Genomic DNA, 19,290 nt, shown 5'->3' on the forward strand with positions numbered 1-19,290 from the left:
AAGGCGCGAGAACCACAGAGCCATTTGGATTTTTTTATTCTCTTTTTAAATACTGTACAGTGAAAAATAAATACGCCTTCTCATCCACCAGACAAGGTTGGTCCCCCCTCCCCTGGGGGACCTTGTCACCCCCCTTCATACACACCCCTGGTTCTACTCCAAAACCTTCCCCATGCCTCCCACCCACTTATACCCTTACTATCCCCGTCTTCCACAGTGATGAGGCCCCAGAAATGGGGGGTACAGGATGGGAGGAGGGATAGCAGGGGAGCCCCCCTGAACTGTCAAATCTGGGTGGATCAAGGAGCACCCCGCACCAGCAGGCGGAGAATGGGGGTGTTCAGAGAGATCGGGGCATTGGAGGATAAAGGCACATCCAGTCTGATGGGGAAGGAGAGAGGCTCCCCTCACCCTGGGGGTAAGGGTGGACAAGAGGGAGGGGGGTATGACCCTGTTACACACCCCTCCACGAGCTCCTGGAGGTTGAGGGGGGACCCAAGCTGCTGTGCCACCCCCCTCCCCCCTAGATAAGAGCAGCTCCAGCGCAGGTCAGTCGGGCCTGTGAGGCCATGGTGTTGGGCAGCAAGCGAGATGGAGAAGGGAGGGATGCGGGCTGGAGGTTTTATGAAACCCCATTCACCAAACTACCCAACTCCAGGGGGGCGGAGAGCTCCCCGTTCTCTGAGGGGCCCTTAGAAAGCTTGCTGACAGAGTCGCCCTGGGGAGGAAGTGGGAAAGGAGGGAGGATGGTCAGTAGAAATTCAGGTAAGACATCCCTCACCATCCTAGTGCTGTGGCATCTGGCGCCCCAACGGCTAGTCCCCTGAGTGGAGGCTCTAATAACTCTTACAAGAGTCCAGAAGCACCTTAACAAACCTCCCTCTGTCCTGCTCAAACTTTCCACTATTCTAGACGGCGGTCTAGACTCCGGACATCGCTTCCTCTGCGATTTAGCAAGAGGTTCCTTTGCGAATTCCTTGTGCCCGCCCAGCAGAGAAAAGGAGGTGGGCTGAATGACGTCTTGCCCGCCTACCTTCTGTCCTGAAAGAGAGTCCTCGGAGGGTTTAGTGCGTTCCAGGGGCGGCCGCTGGCGGCTCTGAGACTCTGCTCGGGAGATGTAGTCAGCCACAGTCACTGGGAAAGGCAGAGGACCAAGAGTTTCAGAAGGAACCAGGTGTCCAGCTCCCGGACACCCACCAGACCCCAACCCCCCGTTTTCATACGGTGGGAGGCAGCCCGTTCTCTCAGCTCCGAGGAAGGACACCGGCACCCAGTGTGAGCTGACCTGGCTGCCGGTCTCCACTGATGGAGCCATCGGTCCTGTTCCCACGGTTACGGCGACGGCGGCTCCGGTTCCGACGCTGGGGTCTTGACTCGTCTTCTGTGGGACAGAGAAAAACCAAGCCGTGCACCTCATCTCCCACACCTCCCTTCCTGCCCAGCTCGAACTCTTTGAGACCCCAGGCAGAGCCCTTACCCAGGCCATTCTCCGTCATGCTGGGCCCGTCCGATTCCAGGCCTCCGTCCATGACAGTCCTGTCGTCGTCTGTGCGGCGGCGGCGGGAGCGGCGGCGCCTGGCGCTTGCTGGGGGGGGTTCCCCGGGCTCTGAATCAACCGGGGGCTCTGGTTCAGACGTGTCCAGTAGGCTGTAGGGGTTACTGTCTGGATCTTTCAGCACTGGTTACAGGAAGAGGAGGACCTGGTCATCACGTGTCCATCATTTTCCCTTTCGGCCTACGCTCTCGAACCCAGATGTCTGATACTGGTACCTGAGCTAATAGACGAAGCGTTGTATCTTGTGGTGGGCCGGGGGGCAGGTGGGGGCCCCCTACCCCGGCCCCCAATCGGCCGCCTCCGGCTTTCTTCCCCCCGGGTTGGGGGGTCCCGGTCACCAGGCCCAGCTCTGTTGGGCTCCTCCCTCTTCTCGGACTCCGTCTCAGAAGCTGTGGATGGGTCTGAGCTGGGGCCTGAAGGACACAGCGGGCTTCAGTCAGGGTCACTCACCCCACCCCTCCCACTCACAAGTCCCCCCGCCAACCACATCTTCAATGTGTCCATCGCCCTTCCCTGGAGATTCCGCCCAGACCCCTGCTTCTCCAAGGCCCACCGCTGTTCACCTCCCGCAGCCGTCTTACCGTAGGCGGGACCGCCTGTCCTCCGGCCGCGGCCCCGGCCCCCATAGCTGCCCCCGTAGGTTCGGGTGGTGTGGAGGGAAGAGGAGGAGCTCTCATCCGTGGTATAGCCAGCCTTGTCACTGCCGCCGCTGCCGCGCCCGCTCCCGGGAGGGCGGAAGCCCAGCCCTATCTGGCGAAGCTGTTCGTCAATCTGCAGCCTCTCCAAGCGAAGCTGCTCCACCTCCTGGTTGGGTGGGAGATGGAGAAAGATACCGAAGGAGGAACAGACGTGAGCTCGACGACCAATCCTCACTCAGGCTTCTGTGCCCTGACCGTCCCCATACACCTAAACTCTCGGGAATGCAAGACGGAAGACACTGGCTAAGCAAGGAAGATTCTGCGGTCCAACCCTACAGCCCCAGATCTCCATTCAGTGTTTTCTGTTCTACTCAAGATACAAACTGGGCGTCACAACTGCTAACTTTATCCACCAGTAGCCTTCGTCTCCTTCCTACACCCAGATCTTTCCCATCCCAGGCTTCCGGCTCGGGTACCTGAAGGTAGGAGAGATGATATTCCAGCAGAGCCTGGGCATTACTGATATTCTCCCGGGTGCCAACAAATATGAAGGGAACCATGCCCTGCGCGGCAGAGAGGACGGGAGGGTTAGGAGGGTCGATGCGAGTAGTAAGTCCACCCTGGCCCCTCCGGAAGCTCAGCCAGTGGGACCACTCTGGGCTCTGCATCTTCTGGAGGACACAAGTCCCCATCCTCCATCCCTAGAGATCCGGGCCCACGGAGAAGGGGCTCTGCGAACAACCCCACCTACTCCTGGAAACCAATCTCCAGATGCAGACGCCCCGTACCTCCTCCCTGGGGTTCTTCTTGTCATTGTCACCTTCTACGCGAACCCTCACCACACCAGATTTATCCACAATCTCCTGGATCACTTTCCCGTTCTTCCCAATCACTTTGCCTGAATGGGTAAAGGAGGAATTAGGCCTTTTTTTTTTTTTTTAACAGAAAAGAAAAAAAGTAAAAACAGATCAACAGTTTTCCAGTTTCTATATATGGATTCAGTCTCTGGTGAGTTTTCACAGGACAAAAGTTTACGATCCCTGGAAATCTGTTCTTCCATTTCCCTCAATCCTACAAGACTGCTGGCTCTGTCCTTGTGAAACTGGGAGTCCGCAGGGAGGCGCCAAGCCTAGAACCCCTTTAGGGAATCTCACACCGAGCCCCACCTGTATTCTTTTATCTGCACACACCCTCAACTCACCAACAAGGTTCCTGGGCACTTGCACGGAGTCCTCAGAAAACTCCAGGTAGCTTCGGGCCTGTCGGCACGCCTCAGGAGTCTACAGAGAACAGCGGGGAGCAGTTACTCACACAGGGGCCCTGGATCTCAATCGTCTTCCTGCCACCCTCTGCCTTTGGGAAAGCATGCTGCCACCAAGTCAGAGAAGGAGGTGGACAGGACTCAGGCTTCCTTGCCACCTCACCCTTTCTTCTCTCTACCCCCAAGCCACCTAAGCAACAGCTGGCTTTTGCTGACCTCCCCATAGATGCGGAAAGTGCAGGTCTCTTCACCCAACTCAATGGCGGTCACCCCAGGTACTTTTCGGGCCTGCTGGATGTTGGCACCATGAGTCCCAATCGCCAGTCCCATCAGGTCCTCTCGCACCGTGAACTCCTCCTGGAAGGCTGCCGCCAGCTGCTTACTTGTCTGAAAGGAAAAGGCGCTGCCGGATCCCTGGTGGTGGAACCCCACACACCCGTCCCAGGCACCTGACGCTCGGCATGACTTCGATGAGAGAAAAATGTATGGTAACAAGTCAGAACTACCCCAGATCCACTGACCCCAGGACCTGCACAGAGAATTCGGGAATCTTTCATTCCACTCCTACCTTGCAGACGCCAATGGCCTGGCGGGGAGAGGAGGTAAATGAGGGCAGAGTTTGGCTGGCAGCCGCCAAAGTTCTGGATTTGGCTCTAACATGATCTGGCTATGTGATCCTAAACAAAACACGCTCTCTGCGTCTCTATTCTGTCATCTGCTAAACGATTACACCTGACTTACCCCATTCCCAGACTAGCAAGAGGATTAAATAAAGTCAGTGAGAAAGGACCTTTCACAAGGTAAATGCAAGGCTAAGGAACTACTGTTACCTTTTTTTTTTTTAATTTTTTTTTTTTCAACGTTTATTTATTTTTGGGACAAAGAGAGACAGAACATGAACGGGGGAGGGGCAGAGAGAGAGGGAGACACAGAATCGGAAACAGTCTCCAGGCTCTGAGCCATCAGCCCAGAGCCCGACGCGGGGCTTGAACTCACGGACCGCGAGATCGTGACCTGGCTGAAGTCGGACGCTTAACCGACTGCGCCACCCAGGCGCCCCAGGAACTACTGTTACCTTAACCAAACTATTATCAACCCCCAAAATAAAACCCGACAAGTGGAGTAGAAAGCAGGGGTTGAAAAAGCAGGAAAGGAGCCGTGGACCACCACACGACCTCATTTTGCAACCTGCTCTTAGACACCTGGGTACCAGGGCAGGAAGACAGGGAAGGTTCTAGAAGAGGGAGTCCTAGGTAGGAAGCCCCAAACAAGAAAGATTTCTGAAAAGGGACATTCTACTTCCTACTTCCACGACAGATGAGGTTGTGCTACGGCAACGCCTTACAGAGGCAAAAAGAGAAAGCTGAATAAAAGGGACTACATTGGGCATTCAGAATAAAAGAGTTAGGGAGGGAAGAAGAGGATTTACAATGATTTACAAATGTCCTCTAGAGAAGTTTGCCAAGGGTTTTATTTCTTAGACGGCCTGATGAGTACATGGGCACTTGTATTTTTTTCCTTTGCAATGTTTCAAAACAATTAGAAAAAAAAAAAAAAAGGCCAAAAAATAAGAGCAATTCTCTCAAAAACAAAGACATGCTCCTATTCTTTTTTTTAAATGTTTATTTTTGAGAGAGAAGAGCACACATGCACACATGAGGGACAGGCAGAGAGAGGGAGGGAGACAGAGGATTCGAAGCAGGCTCCGTGCTGAGCAAAGAGCCCGATGTGGGGCTCAAACCCACTAACCTCGGGGTCATGACCTGAGCCAAATCGGACGCTTAACCGAGTCACCCAAGCACCCCTATTTTTTTAATTTAACTTTTAATGTTTTTATTTATTTTTGAGAGAGAGCAAGACAGAGTGCGAGCAGGGGAGGGACAGATAGAGAGGGAGACACAGAATCCAAAGCAGGCTCCAGGCTCCGAGCTGTCAGCAGAGAGCTCCATGCAGGGCCCAAATCCACAAGCTATGAGATCATGACCTGAGCCCAGGTCGGACGCTTAACCAACTGAGTCACCCAGGGGCCCCCTATTTTTTTTTTTTTTTTTTTTTTTTTTGAGTAAGCTCCACGCCCAACGTGGGGCTTGAACTCACAATCCTGAGATCGAGTCGGATACTCTGACTGAGCTAGCCAGGCGCCCTGTTCCTATTCTTAAGACCTTGCACATATGGCTAACTTAGTATCCGGCACACTTTGTCACACTGATCAATACACCCAGGTCCTAGGAGAGTCGAACAGTCTACTTTCGGTCACCAGAGAATCTGCTCGCTGGGACCTGGAGCAGACAGAATTTGTATCATCTGGGGGAAAAGGTGAATTTTTAACTGCCAGTGCTCTGAATAGCATCCCTGCAAAAGTGAAAGATTAGCATGATCCAGAATTTGTTCAAGCTCAGAGAAAAGCCTCCCCAAAAGCTCAGTTCTCTTGATAAATGGAAACACACACCCACCCTGCTTGTTTAGGACAGTATACTGCCTAAGGAAAGAGAATCTGACCATAAGATATCAGAACTGGAAAAGACCTTGTAGGAATATTCTAGTCTAACTACCTCATTATCACAGATGGAGATAAAGCCCACAGAAATCAAATGATCTGCCAAAGGTCAATTATTTGACAAAACAAGACTTGGGATTCCAAGTCCAGTGGTCCTTCCAGCGTACAAATGGTTCTCACATATATCCTGCAAAGCATTTTGATTCCCAGAAGGGATATGGGGGAGGCTGGTGGAAGTCCAAGCCACACCCCCTCTTCTACTTTTAGACAGAGCTGCTCTGATTGATCTGTTTTATGCATTGCGTTTTCTTAATTTTTTTTTTTTTCAACGTTTTTATTTATTTTTGGGACAGAGAGAGACAGAGCATGAACGGGGGAGGGGCGGAGAGAGAGGGAGACACAGAATCGGAAACAGGCTCCAGGCTCTGAGCCATCCGCCCAGAGCCCGACGCGGGGCTCGAACTCACGGACCGTGAGATCGTGACCTGGTTGAAGTCGGACGCTTAACCGACTGCGCCACCCAGGCGCCCCTGCATTGCGTTTTCAAGTAAAATTTCACTTGATCAAAAGGTCCCACAGTGAAGAAAAAAGTTTGAGAACAACTGTACTATTATAACACGATGGAGCTCTGCCATCTGGAGGAGTCTGGGATAACACAGTAGACGCAAGTTTAACGGCCCAGAAAGACCTTCGTCTTTCTATTCTGTAAACACAAGAGCATGAGTGAAGGATGGAGGTGGGACAGGGGGAGGACAACAATACCATTCAGCAGGAAAAAGTGGAGCCAGAACTCACCTCTAGGTGTTTGGTAGCTTCTTCGTTGCGGGACATGAGTAGCAGTTTGGTGCGCAGGCTTCGAAAATGCATATCACCCAACAGGGACGCCCGCTTCACGGGAGCCTCTGTGGTTGACTGGAAGAAACCGATGGAAAAGTCATTTAAAAAAAGACTGAATACACACTGGGGGAGAGCCAAGAGCTGGGATATCCGGATGCCTGAATATCTAGAAAAGGACAGGTGGTATGAAACGAAGCTAAGGAAGAGAAAAATCATTGTCCGTCTCACAAGGGCCTACTATCTGAGGACCTAGGGGAAGTGATTTTAGGGAGCACGCAGAGCTGAGAACCGTACAGTCTACTTGAGTCCAAATACGCAAGGGAGGGTCCAGCCCAGATGGCAATACAATAGACAGGTTAGAAAAATAAATGATGGTCCTACACGAGGGAAACTAGGGAAACGTGGGCTACCTGGGCCCTCGGGGGTCAGGAACAATAAAGTCTCCTTTGACAAGTAAATATAAGCACCTCTGAGCCCCTTCCTTTCTGCAAAGGAGTTAAAAAGGTAGAAGGAAAAATTGCTAAAAGGGCTTACGTGAAATTCAGGTGGAGTAACTCACCAGAATGAAGAGCTCACTATTTGTGATGTTGAGAAAGATGCAGTTCGCTCCCAGCGCTTTCTTGAACTCTTTATGGACGTTTTCATTTGAGCAGCTGCAGAGGAAGAGAAGAGCGCTCAGAGGCACAGAGCAGAGTGCAGTCAGAGGCTCAGGGAAGAGGGGGGGATGACAAAAACAAGAAAAGACGAAGGACTGAAGTAGAGAACAGGGATGAAGAGAGGAACTGGGAGCAGAAGGGGCTCTGGAGAAGACAGGATGGAGAGCGCTGGGAGAAATCAGGGCGGAGGAGGAATGTCAAGGGGCCCCCTCCCGACACCAATAACTCACGCCTCTCTCAGATCCTCAGGCACGGCCATGGTCACTTTGAAGAAGCTGCCTTTGGTTGCAAGAGGATTGGGATTGACTGGCCGGAGCCGCTCCAGGGTGACAATCTCATTGTAAGTGGCATCACAGGCAGCATATTCGATGACATAGAACTGGCAGAAAGGGAGAAAGAATGGAGAAGTTGGGGATGACCTGAGCACCTGTCTCCCACCCTTCTGTGACCACGGTCTTTGCCTCAACAGCTCTCCAAGGGCCTCCGAGTCAACTCACATCTCCCTTCATCATCCGCACCCTGGCCAGCCACCAGCCGCAAGGTTCCTGTTCGTTGGCTCGAGAATAAACCTGAAGAAAAGTTGAAAATAAAAGACTTACTGAGGACCATCCCCAAACATCACGAGTTAAAGAAGCATTCAGACACCTGACTGGCACGCTACGCCAAGACAAAGGAAACTAGAGGAAGGAGCAAACTAAAAATTAGACTGTGATTTTACGTGCCGTTACCATAGGAGGAGGAAAAGTGACTCCTCGAAACTGGGAAGCCCCTGAGAGTCTGGTTGGACACACAGTGACAGGGAACCGGTGCATTTCACTTTTTCACAGGCCACCGGGCTGGGTGTAGCGGCTCAGCATGGAGAGGGAAGGAGAGTGAACCAAGCAGTGAGGAGCCTAGGGTACTAGTATCAGGGCAAGGAAGATGGCAGAATCCTGGGAAAAGTGACATCTCGAAAGGGTGGGCCCCGTGGCCCTTACCTCAACCTCATCCCCTTCTGTGATCTCTTTATTATAGTCAGCTGGAGGCGGTAGCCGGACGTCCCCAAAGGGAATCTGTCTCTCACTCTGCCAGCTGCAAGGGAAACCGTGACATGAAAGCCATTCGGGCCAATGTGGTTGCCCGTTTTTTCAGGAGGGGGTTATGGCCTCTTCTGGGCAATTGCCACCTTCTCTGGTGATCAGAGGCTAAATTCCAGGTCCTCCTCCATACTGGTGTCTTCTGTCACTTGCTAGCACCTAAATACTAGGTCAAATGTCCCCCACCCTCACCTGGGATCCACAGAAGTTGACCGCCCCTCCCCTAAAGCCCTGGCTCTCTCCCACCTATTACAGGCCTCATAGGACTCAGCCACCCCTTCTTCTCCACTCTCCTTCTAGGACCCAGTATGCTGCATTCTCTATTCCCAAGGTCTTACTTGTTTTCAAAGAAGATGGTGACAGAGTCTTCATGGACATCCTTCACAAAGCCCTAGAATGGATTTTAGGACAAATTAGATGAAAGAAAGAAAAGAAAGAAAAGAAAGAAAAGAAAGAAGAAAGAAAAGAAAGGAAAGGAAAAAAGAAAGAAAGAAAGAAAGAAAGAAAGAAAGAAAGAAAGAAAAGAAAGAAAAGAAAGAGAAAGAGAGAAAGAAAATGACAATTTACCACCACTGTGGCCATCAAGGGAACAGAGATATTTAGAGGCCGTTACCTAGAGTATTAGATGGGGACAGAAGCAATCTAAAGATAGGGCCGGAAAAACCTGTACTGGGGAAAAAGTACGAAATGTTGGGATAGAGACAAAGGACATGGTACTGGCATGGAAAGAAAAGTGGCAAAATCCACAAATAAGATGAGACAGAAGTTAAATAGAAGGGGGACAAACCACCTCCATCAGAACAGCTTGGAAACCGATGCGATGGTCTAGCATGGCTCCCACAGGGGCCTCCCTATCTGTCTGTCTCCTGTTGTGCTGAGCAACTTGCCAGAGTTCAATTAAAATACCAACAACACTCAGCAGGGCTAAGAATATCCCATGAGACAGTGTGAGGCTGTCCTGGAACACCTAGAGGACATCAGGATCCGCCAAGAGAGAGAAGGGTCTAGCGCCCCGATGCAGCAAGAGACCTGAGCAAACTTGGTGCCTTCACGGCTGGGTCCTAAGTGGATAATCAGAACACTGGTGTTCAAAACGATGAACACAATTTACAGAAGGAAAAATCGTGACTTAAGTGATGTGAGATTCTGGAATCCTAGACCGTGATACACTGCTATGAATATGAAAAGGATAAAATTCGTAGAAAACCCCAATCTTGAGATCATGACATGGGAGAGGAACAGGGATGACGGACTAGCTGGTCCACTTCCTACTGCCTGTGTCCTCACTGAAGAGGCCAAGGCTGTGTGTTCCCCCATTTTTCTACCTTCTCTCTCGATTTTTCACATACTCAAAATGAGGGACTAACTCTGAAAGTCTAACTGATCAATCTGTTCTTTTAGAATTGAGCTTTTAGTTTCCTAAGAAACCTTTGCCTAATCTAAGGCGACAAGGTTTTCTTATATTTCTTCCTCTGAAGTTTCATAGTTTTTATTTTACATTTAGGTTTGTGATCCACTTTGAGTTGAATTCTGCATATGGTGCGAGATATGATCAAAAGCCATTTTTTATCCATGAATAGCCAGTTACTTGAACACCATTTGTTGAAAAGACTACCCTTTCGCTACTGAATTGCCTTTTCACTTTAGTTCAAAAATCAGGAAGTGCAAATTAATTTATTAATGACAGAAAGCAGATCCATGATTGACAGGGAACTTTTGGCAGTGAAGGAAATACCTTGATTGTGGTCACGGTCTGACATAGATCTATACAGATATTTAGACAGATACACGTATGTCAAAACTTGAACAAACTAGATTTTGAATACAGGTACTTCACTGTTTATACCTCAATAAAGCTGTTTTTAAAAATTAGGGGTTTCAGGGGCACCCGGGTGGCTCAGTCGGTTAGGCGTCCAACTTCGGCTCAGGTCATGATCTCACAGGCCGTAAGTTCGAGCCCCGCATCGGGCTCTGTGCTGACAGCTCAGAGCCTGGAGCCTGCTTTGGATTCTGTGTCTCCCTCTCTCTCTGCTCCTCCCCCACTCATGCTGTCTCTCTGTCTCTCAAAAATAAAATAAAACATTAACAAAAAAATTTTTTAAATAAAAATTTAAAAATTAGGGGTTTCAAAAGGCTAATGCACAAGAACTATTCCCGAGCTTTGCAGCTAGGCACAAAAGCTGAGCTCAGGAGAGAAAATACCAAAAATGCAGACTCGTCTCCCTCGCACCTCCAAGAACTGGTCAATCACATTTTACCGTACTGCTGTTTCCTTACGGTGGGAAAAGCGAAATCCAGATTTCACTCTCGATACCGATACCGGCTGACCACCCTTCCCTTCTTTCGGCATAGATCTTATGACACCTTCCTACTGTCCAGGGAATTTAGTACTCCCGGGGCTGCCTGGGCTCTTCCTCACCTGTACTTTTCTCTGTCATTCCCCTCCCCAGACAGGTTTTCTCCACTCTTCATTCAGCTCCATCAATACCCACTCCTACTATTCTCCATGCCAAGTCTTCTGACACAGTTTTGCCCCTCAGTTATTTGCCCAAGTCCTTCTTGCCTTTTGGGTCCTCCTCCCATAAGCACTCACACTGCATCTCTGGCTTCCCTCTTCTTTTCTCCCTTTATGAGGGTCTGTCTGGATTTCTAGAGACATTTCAACCGGCCTCTTCTGCTGACTTTATCCAATTCTTTGTCCAAAACGTCTATCTCCAAGCTTGAAAAATAGTGTGAGAGTGAGATCTATTCTCAAAACATTTAGGGATGAGATACAAGGCAGTGGAAGAGACAGAAGAAGAGAACCACTTGTCTTCTCCCTTGGGAAGAGGTTCCCACTCCTAGATATACTCACCCACAAAAGATATGCCTACAGCCCTAATCCGGTTCTCCCCCAATATGTCAGGGTTGGCCCTCAGGCAGAAGTAGCAATCCCTGTGTTTTCAGCTACCATCACCCCCAAGGCAGAAACGTAGAGCTCAGAAATGGAGTTTCTCTACACATTACTCAGCAGTTCAACCAAATGCCACACACTCTTATACTTCCAGGGTCTTTTTCCTTCAAATATTCTCCCAAACAAGCTTGCTCCTCGACTTCATATTCCAACCCAGTCTCTGCTCCTTACTCTCACCTGCATCACCGGTCTGTTTTCCTCCAAAGATACCAGTGGAAGAAGGCGAGCTCCCAGTTCTGCTCAGTCCATGCTCATTAAGAAGATAAGCAGGTGAGGGCAGGAGCAGGTGAGTCAATCTCTACAAGGCCAACTAGATGCAAAGATGACTCAATTCGGCGGCCATGGCATATAGTGGCTTTGGCTTATAGGGCCTAGGACCAGACAGAAGAGTGACCCAGGTTTCTAGATGCTTGTTTCCTCAGATTACAAAGTATGCAATTAGCCCTCACGTCCATCCTAGTCCTGGGCTCTGAGAGGAGAGACTTCTGGGAGAAAAGCAGGCAGGGCCTGGGTAAAAACCACAGGTTGAGGCTGAGGATGCTAAATTTCTTGAGAAAGGAATGGAAATTTGGGTACCCAGGCAAGGCCTGGGAACTTGCTAACTGTGCCCTGAAAGGTGAACAGACATTTCATCTGAGAGTACAGCTCAGAGAATAAAATACACTTAAGAGCCGGAAGAGAAGACTTGGCGGGATAGCTACAGGAGAAGCGAGGGCCCAGACCCGACCTCTGTCCTAACTTGGAGGATCAACAGCAGGACCCAATTCTAAGACAGGAGAAAGGGGCCTTCCCAAATTCATAATTCTAGAAACATGGTAAACACTCTTTGACCCACACCAAAGTTTGCTGAGTCATGAATATTAAATCAGTAGCAAGGTCAGAATGGCTAAGTATCTATATGGCACTGAAAAGTTGAAGAAAGATTAGTCTGAATTTACGGACTTGTTTGTTTTTAACTGTGCCATGGGGCACAAAATGCTAACGTGGCCCGAACAGAAAACCCACATCACCTGGCTTTCAGCTCAACTGCAAACTCTACTCTCTGATTTCAAAATATCCTCTCCCTGATTCTCCCAAGCCCATCACTGCCACGGCCCACAGCGGAAAAAAGGAAAAACAGAGAGAGATTTCGGTCTGACGCTTACACGTGGAGAGGGAAACGTCTCCCTTCCCATTCGTCTCACACAGTTAATCTGAACTAGATACCAATCTTTCCCAGCGATGCTTAGCTCCTCTGCTTCCTAGAACAAAAGCAAACGTCGTCTCTCAATCTCAAACACTAAGCATCACTTTTCTTGGAACCCAGAGTTTAGGAGTGGGACAGACCAGGACGAAGGACAAAACAGTGGGGAACACGGGGCTAAAATCTTAGCAGGAAGGGCCTTTCAACAAAGGTAACGCAAGTTTGAAGAAAAAGGAGACAAGAGACAAATGTACTCGATCGGAATCGGAAAGGAATTAGAGACTTTTGCCAAAGCAAACAGAAATGCTATGGAGACAGGCTAGAAGAAAAAGTCCCATGTTAGAAAAGTATGCACAAAAAGATGACAGAAGAGATCTTCTGGGAGTTTCCTTCAGACTTGGAATAAGGTGGTTCCTGGGGGAATACACTGGAACACAGAAGTGGTGGATAAAACGCCAAAGACTGAACTTGATAGGATAAGTTAAGACAGATAAGAGTAGCCAGAGGCACTGACTATAAAGAAATCTGGGGAGGGAGGCCAGGCAGAAATGCACAGGCATTTAGGGTGGGTAACAAAGGCTGCACTGAACTGATCACCTGAAGCTGGGGCAGAAACCTTCCACTACAAGGGCAAATTCGAGACCCTTTCCACCTACACGCCTTCACAGGAGAAGAGCTGGAGAAAGTCATTTCCAAGGGCACGAAGGTGGAGCGATCTACTAAGGGAGAGAAGGCACGAAAAGAAGTGAAAGAAAGGGGGCCCTTCTCCAGACCTGTGATGTTACAAGAAGCTATCTCTGCTGTTGCTCCTCAGGGCAAAATGAAAGAAGGCGGGGAAATCAGAAAAGTCTCTGCGGCGATTCCAGGCACAAAAGTCCAAAAGAGGCTCAAAATAACAACAGTCACACAAAGAAAAATTCCTGGGCGGCAAGAGGAGTCTCCCTCTGGCTTAATCTAAATGAGGGGAAGGAGAAAAAAAAAAAAAAAAGTCCTAGAAAATGGATTCGGAATAAAGAAGGTGGTGGTAAAAGGAATTGTAAGGAACCAAACAAGGACCCTTTACAACCCCCTTGTCCAAAAGAAGGCGGATCAGATTCCCAAATTGACAGAGTCGGCCAAGAAGTCTTCCAGAAGTGGAAACCCTTAAGATCCTTAAGGAAAATCCCCACACATTCCCCCCTTCAGAGGTTGCAGATGGTGAACACGAAGCCTGCACCCGCCGAGATGCGAAGAACCTACAAGAACGATCTCAAGACATCTGAGGTCAAAATGAGATGACAAAAAGAACCCCATCCCCGTAGAACCGTAGAGCGGCTAGCCTTGGGATAAAGGGGTGGGGTAAGAGACTCGTGAAAAGATGCCACCTTACGGCTAGGAGGGAACTTGACCGGCACAACCCAGAGTTGCCGAGGTCAAAGATAGCAAATGTCACAAATGGATTCCGACCGTTTCTCCTTGGGTTGGGAGCAGAAACGTTAACACGAAAGTGGGGTGAGTCTTCCAGGGCCAGGAGGCAGAGGCCTCTGTGAGGAAGATAAAAGGATCTAATATGGGACGGCCTTCCCAAGGGGGTAATAGGGAAGAAGAAAGAGAATTCTCCATGTGCTTGGACCGTGCGGAAGAGGGGGGTGGGGGGTGGGATGTGATTCAGGTCTAAGGTAGGTCTCCTACTAGGAAACAAGAAAAGTCGATGAGAAGCGGGGAAAATGGGGTCTCCGCTGCGGGGGGGGGGGGGGGGGGGGCGGACGCTGATCCAAGCACAATAATGAACACGGATGTTCATTCTCTCCGAGACCGGGGTCAAGAGCAGGTGTAATTAATAGAGAGACCAAAAATAGGAGGAAGGGGGTGAACTTCCAGAGGTCTCCCCGGGAGGGCTGCGGGTGGGAGCGTGGGTCTAAGGTTCGAAGGGCCAGGACTTCGCTCCAGAGGCGCGATCCCGCCCCACTCTCCCCCTCCCTGGCTGGGGGGAGGGCGCCGAAGACCGGTGTCCCCGGCCGGCGCGCCGCCTCACCTTGTAGAAGGCCCCGTTGGAGCCGCGCACCTCGACGGGCAGTCCCGGCTCCACGTCCCCCCCGGAGGCCAGGCCGCCCATGGCGCCGCCGCCGCCTCCGACTGCCCCGGCGGCGGCTGCAGCGGCGGTCTGAGTCCGGGCCGGGCCGGGCCCCCGGCGTCTCCCCGGGGGAGGAGCCGGAGGGGGAGCCGCGGGGGGCGGGAGCCGGGCCGGCCCCACGGCGGCCCTGCCACAGCCAACGAGCAGGGGGCCGGGGCCGGGCCGCTCCCCGTCCGCCGCCGCCGCCTTGGTCTCCGCCACCGTGAGGGAAACGGCCGCCGCCGCCGCTGCCTTCGTCACCTCAGCTTCCGCCTGCCGCCGCCCCCGCTGCTGCCTCAGTCCCGGGACCCGCTGCTGCCGCTGCCGCTCCACGGCCTCCACCTCCCCCTGCCGCCGCCGCCTACTGCGCAGGCGCACCGGGCACCCGCCCGCCGCGCGCGGGGCCCCGAGGGCCACGGCGCAGGCGTCAAGGCTGGCGACCCAGCTCGCGCTCGCCAGCGCATTAGGGCTTCCACACTCCCTTTTGCTCTCTCACGCCCTCTCCTGGTCGCCTCCTTGCGCCTGCGCAGAGCCAGACGGCTCTCTTTCTTCGCCGCCCCACTCCACCGCCCACATCTCTTCCTTTCCCCGCCCCACAACACTGATAACTAACCAATCGTGCGGAGGGAGGGGCCGAGCCCACTCAGTCGGATTGGATTTCTGCTGCTCCTGGGCAGGCCACACCCACTTCGCCGCTGCGAGCTTCCCCGGGCTGGGGCAAGTGAGGGATGGGCATGCGCCTGAATGACTGCTTGGTCACTTTCCCCACCTTTGTCTTTCTCGGTGCGCACGCTCCAAAGGAAAAAATAAAAAGAGGAGTCAAAGGAAAAAAAAAAAAAAAAAAAAAAAAAAAAGGCCTGGTGCGCGTGCGCTGTGCTTAATCGTCCACAAGCACGTATCGACTCCTGGGAGCATGTGTGACTGTGCTGTAGATAGAAGAGTCGCGTTCTTACCTGGAGAAGATTCCGATCATGCATATAATGAAAGGTTAATTTCAAGGCAGTACCAAAAAGCAAAGGCAACTTAGATTAGCACAAGATTTGGTATCCAAATGCTGAGGATGTTCAAAATAGGAAAAAATGTTACGGAGTAAGGGTAGTAGAGGGAAAACTCCGGATTCTTGAACTGAGATAGGGAATTTAGTTGCAGAAATAAATAAAGTAGCACAGAAATTAGGATCACGTGTTGTGCATTTGATCCGTTAGCAAGTGTTTATATCGACCTCACTGTGTTCCAACAGCCTTAATAAGTGCCAGGGATACAAAGACGAGATGTAGTAGTGCCCCCCCTCCCCCATAAGGATTTTATAATACATTGGGGAAGGGACTGACAAGTTTAAACAAATTAACAAATAAGTGCATCGGGTTCCACTGACGTTTTGATAGAGGTAAGGACTAGGTAGAGAGGGAATCCCAATGAGACAATGAAAAGTTGTTCTTCAGAGTAACCTTCAGGAAAGTCTTCAGGAAAGACTGAGGAGGGGACGTGAATGGAGAGGTGGGCGTTGAGAAGGCGTTTGCGAGAGGAAAAGTGCAGTGAAAGGATTCTTGAGATATCAGGAATTACAGTGATGCAGAGAAGCAGAAAGCATGTCCTTTGGGGAACCACAACCGGTTCAAGTAGCATTTGGCTTGAGGAGCTACGGGAAGGTAGGCTGTGAGGGACTTGTAAATCAGATGAAGGAGAGTGGCTTTTCCCTTATCAATACTGAAGAGCCACTGAGAGATTTTAAGCAGTGTAATCGGATAAGATTTTCATTCTACAACCATGGAGGATAAAGAGTAAGGGTGGTCCTAAGGCGCGGGACCCCGTGAAGAGCTATTGACTGCAGGAAAGAGAGAGGCTGAGGACCTAACTTGGATGAGGGCTGCCAGCAACAGAGGGACAAGCTGGTCTGAGCCTGTTCCCGTTTGCAGCGGGATCAACAAGAATTGGTGATGAGGGTGGAGTGGGGTGGGGTCAGGAGTCCCTGAAGAAGTACTCAGGGTTACTGAGTGAATGGTGATGCCAAACATGGAAGAAAGAACTCAGGAGGCAAAGTTTTGGAAGACACGTTGATGAGGTTGAGGGTCCGCCATTCAGGGGGACATCTCTTGTCTTCAACAAACGTCTCGTTCAACATATATAATTTCTTTTAGTCTTCCACTGTGCCTATACTAGGTTGGTTCTTAAGCATCCTATACTCCTTTGGGGTGCTCATCGTGGTTGTACTATTAATAATTTGTCCAGCGTCTGTCTTCTGCCATCTGTGAGGTCCGCGAGGCCAGAGACTGGGTCCCGTGTCTGTCTGTGCCCACCATTGTATACCTGGTACCTAGCACGGTTCCTGGCCTGGCAAATATTAACCGAAATGAAGGGATCAATGCTCTGCAGGTCAATCGACACACATGTTCTTGCTCCAGGAGAGGTCTCGCCTGGAGAGATGGATGTTGGAATCATCGGCATATGAGTCGTAGTTAAAGCTATAAAACAAAAATAAACCTTGGGGCGCCTGGGTGGCTCAGTTAAGCATCTGACTCTTGACTTCACGGTTCACGAGATAGAGCCCCGGGTTGGGTTTAGGCGGTGCAGGAGTTCAAGCCCCAGGTAGGGCTCTGTGCTGCCGGGTTCAGAGCCTGGAGCCTGCTTCGGATTCTGTGTTTCCCTCTCTGTACTCCTCCCCCACTTGTGCGTGCTCGCTTGCGCGCTCTCTCTCTCTCCCTCCCCCCCTCAAAAATAAATAAATTTTTTTTTTCAACGTTTATCTATTTTTGGGACAGAGAGAGACAGAGCATGAACGGGGGAGGGGCAGAGAGAGAGGGAGACACAGAATCGGAAACAGGCTCCAGGCTCTGAGCCATCAGCCCAGAGCCCGACGCGGGGCTCGAACTCACGGACCGCGAGATCGTGACCTGGCTGAAGTCGGACGCTTAACCGACTGCGCCACCCAGGTGCCCCAATAAAATTTTTAAAAAAGAAGAGTACAGGCCGTCAGACTGGAGAATTTGAATTTGGGCTCTTAAGCAATAGCAGTAGCTGAATTTTGCTTTAGAAGTGACACCGTCACCAACTTCCGAGCCTCTGACACCAACAGTCCTTTCGGGTTTAACGTTTGTTCACCGGCTGTAGTCATTGTTCATTCAGGTAAAGGACGGGAGTGGGAAAAAGGAGAACAGCATTTCCGATGAGGAATGGCATATTCACATGGCCCAGAGGGGAGAGTACAGTGCCTCTGAGGTACAGAGGTTAGACTGTATAGAGTCTAACTAACATGGTTATAACCAGCATGGACGGGAAACACGTGGCCGGAAGGGTTGGGCCAAACCTTGCAGGGGCTGGAACATATTTAGGAGTTTGGACTTTCTACTGAGAGAAGTGGGAACCATTACAGGACTTTCAGCCAAACTGCCTTTTAGTAAGATTACTCTAGCTGCATGATGAAGGATGTGTCAAAAGAGTGGCCCAGCTTGTCTTTGGACTTCTAAGTACATCGGGATTGGGAGGAAGACAGAATGATGGGTAGATTGCTAGATGAATGTTGGCTAGATACTGAAAATGGGACTAAATGAAAGTTTACATACTGAATGTTGAGACTTGCCTCAGATTTCTTCTTCACCCAGCTCTAAGAATATGTACAGACTGGGCCGCCCAGCTGGCTCAGCTTTTGGAGCACGAGACTCTTGATCTTATGGTCGTGAGTTCAAGCTCCTTGTCGGGTGTACAGATTACTGAAATAAGTAAAATTTAAAAGAAGAAGAAGAATATATATAGCCAAGCTTCTACCTTCCAAATGGGAGTCTGGAAGAGTCTTCTGGTAAATCTGATCAGATGAGAAAAAAGACAAAGGATACTGGCATTAGGGGTTCCTCAAGGAAATGGCCTAGCGGATCACCCTAGAGTGAAGTCCACAGTCAACACACCTCCTTATCTGCCACACACACACACACACACACACACACACACACACACACACGAGTTTCCACTTGTACCTTAGCATCCCAATCTTAAATATGAGCAGACAACTGAGGACTGCCTGACACTTGAGGAAAGCCTCTAAAATGAAAGATTATGCAAGACGAAAAACATTTTTTAAAAAAATATATCCTCAGAAAGATGAAAACATATATCCATGAAGCAACAGAATGTTTTTAAAATGCAAAGAACAAAAAACAAAGAAAGATATCCTAGAAATTAAAAACATGAAAGCAGAAATGAAAATTCAATAGAAGTGTTAGGAAATAAAATTTAAAAAATCTCCCAGAGGGGTACCCGGGTGGCTCAATTTTTTTTACATTTATTTATTTCTGATAGAGACAGAGCACAAGTGGGGGAGGGGCAGAGAGAGAAGGAGAAACAGAAACAGAAGCAGGCTTCAGGCTGTGAGCTGTCAGCACAGAGCCCGACGCGGGGCTCGAACCCACAAACTGTGAGATTGTGACCTGAGCCAAAGTCGGATGCTCAACTGACTGAGCCACCCACGTGCCCCCAAAACAATAATAATTTTAAAAATGTTTTCTGTAACCGAAGAACATGAGTTTCGAGATGGCAAAGACCCAGTGGGTC

The 19,290-nt window shown here is 50.3% G+C and overlaps 1 protein-coding gene across 1 annotated transcript; it reads right to left on the reverse strand.

Annotated features, from left to right (window-relative positions):
- Positions 1–19: 19 nt before the first annotated feature.
- Positions 20–15,129, reverse strand: FXR2 (FMR1 autosomal homolog 2). Its single transcript, XM_086685854.1, has 17 exons — positions 14,671–15,129; positions 8,859–8,911; positions 8,422–8,515; positions 7,942–8,013; positions 7,675–7,823; positions 7,348–7,441; positions 6,747–6,863; positions 3,671–3,841; positions 3,395–3,473; positions 2,982–3,091; positions 2,670–2,756; positions 2,137–2,359; positions 1,771–1,968; positions 1,478–1,678; positions 1,286–1,381; positions 1,034–1,134; positions 20–718 (listed from the first exon to the last, which is right to left on the reverse strand). The coding sequence occupies exons 1-17, from the start codon at positions 14,749–14,751 to the stop codon at positions 623–625; spliced, it is 2,022 nt and encodes a 673-aa protein (XP_086541980.1). The 5' UTR covers positions 14,752–15,129; the 3' UTR covers positions 20–622.
- Positions 15,130–19,290: the final 4,161 nt, after the last annotated feature.

This window comes from Puma concolor, chromosome E1, assembly GCF_028749965.1.
Source record: "Puma concolor isolate L17-30 chromosome E1, mPumCon1.1.hap2, whole genome shotgun sequence".
NCBI classification, from domain to species: Eukaryota; Metazoa; Chordata; class Mammalia; order Carnivora; family Felidae; genus Puma; species Puma concolor.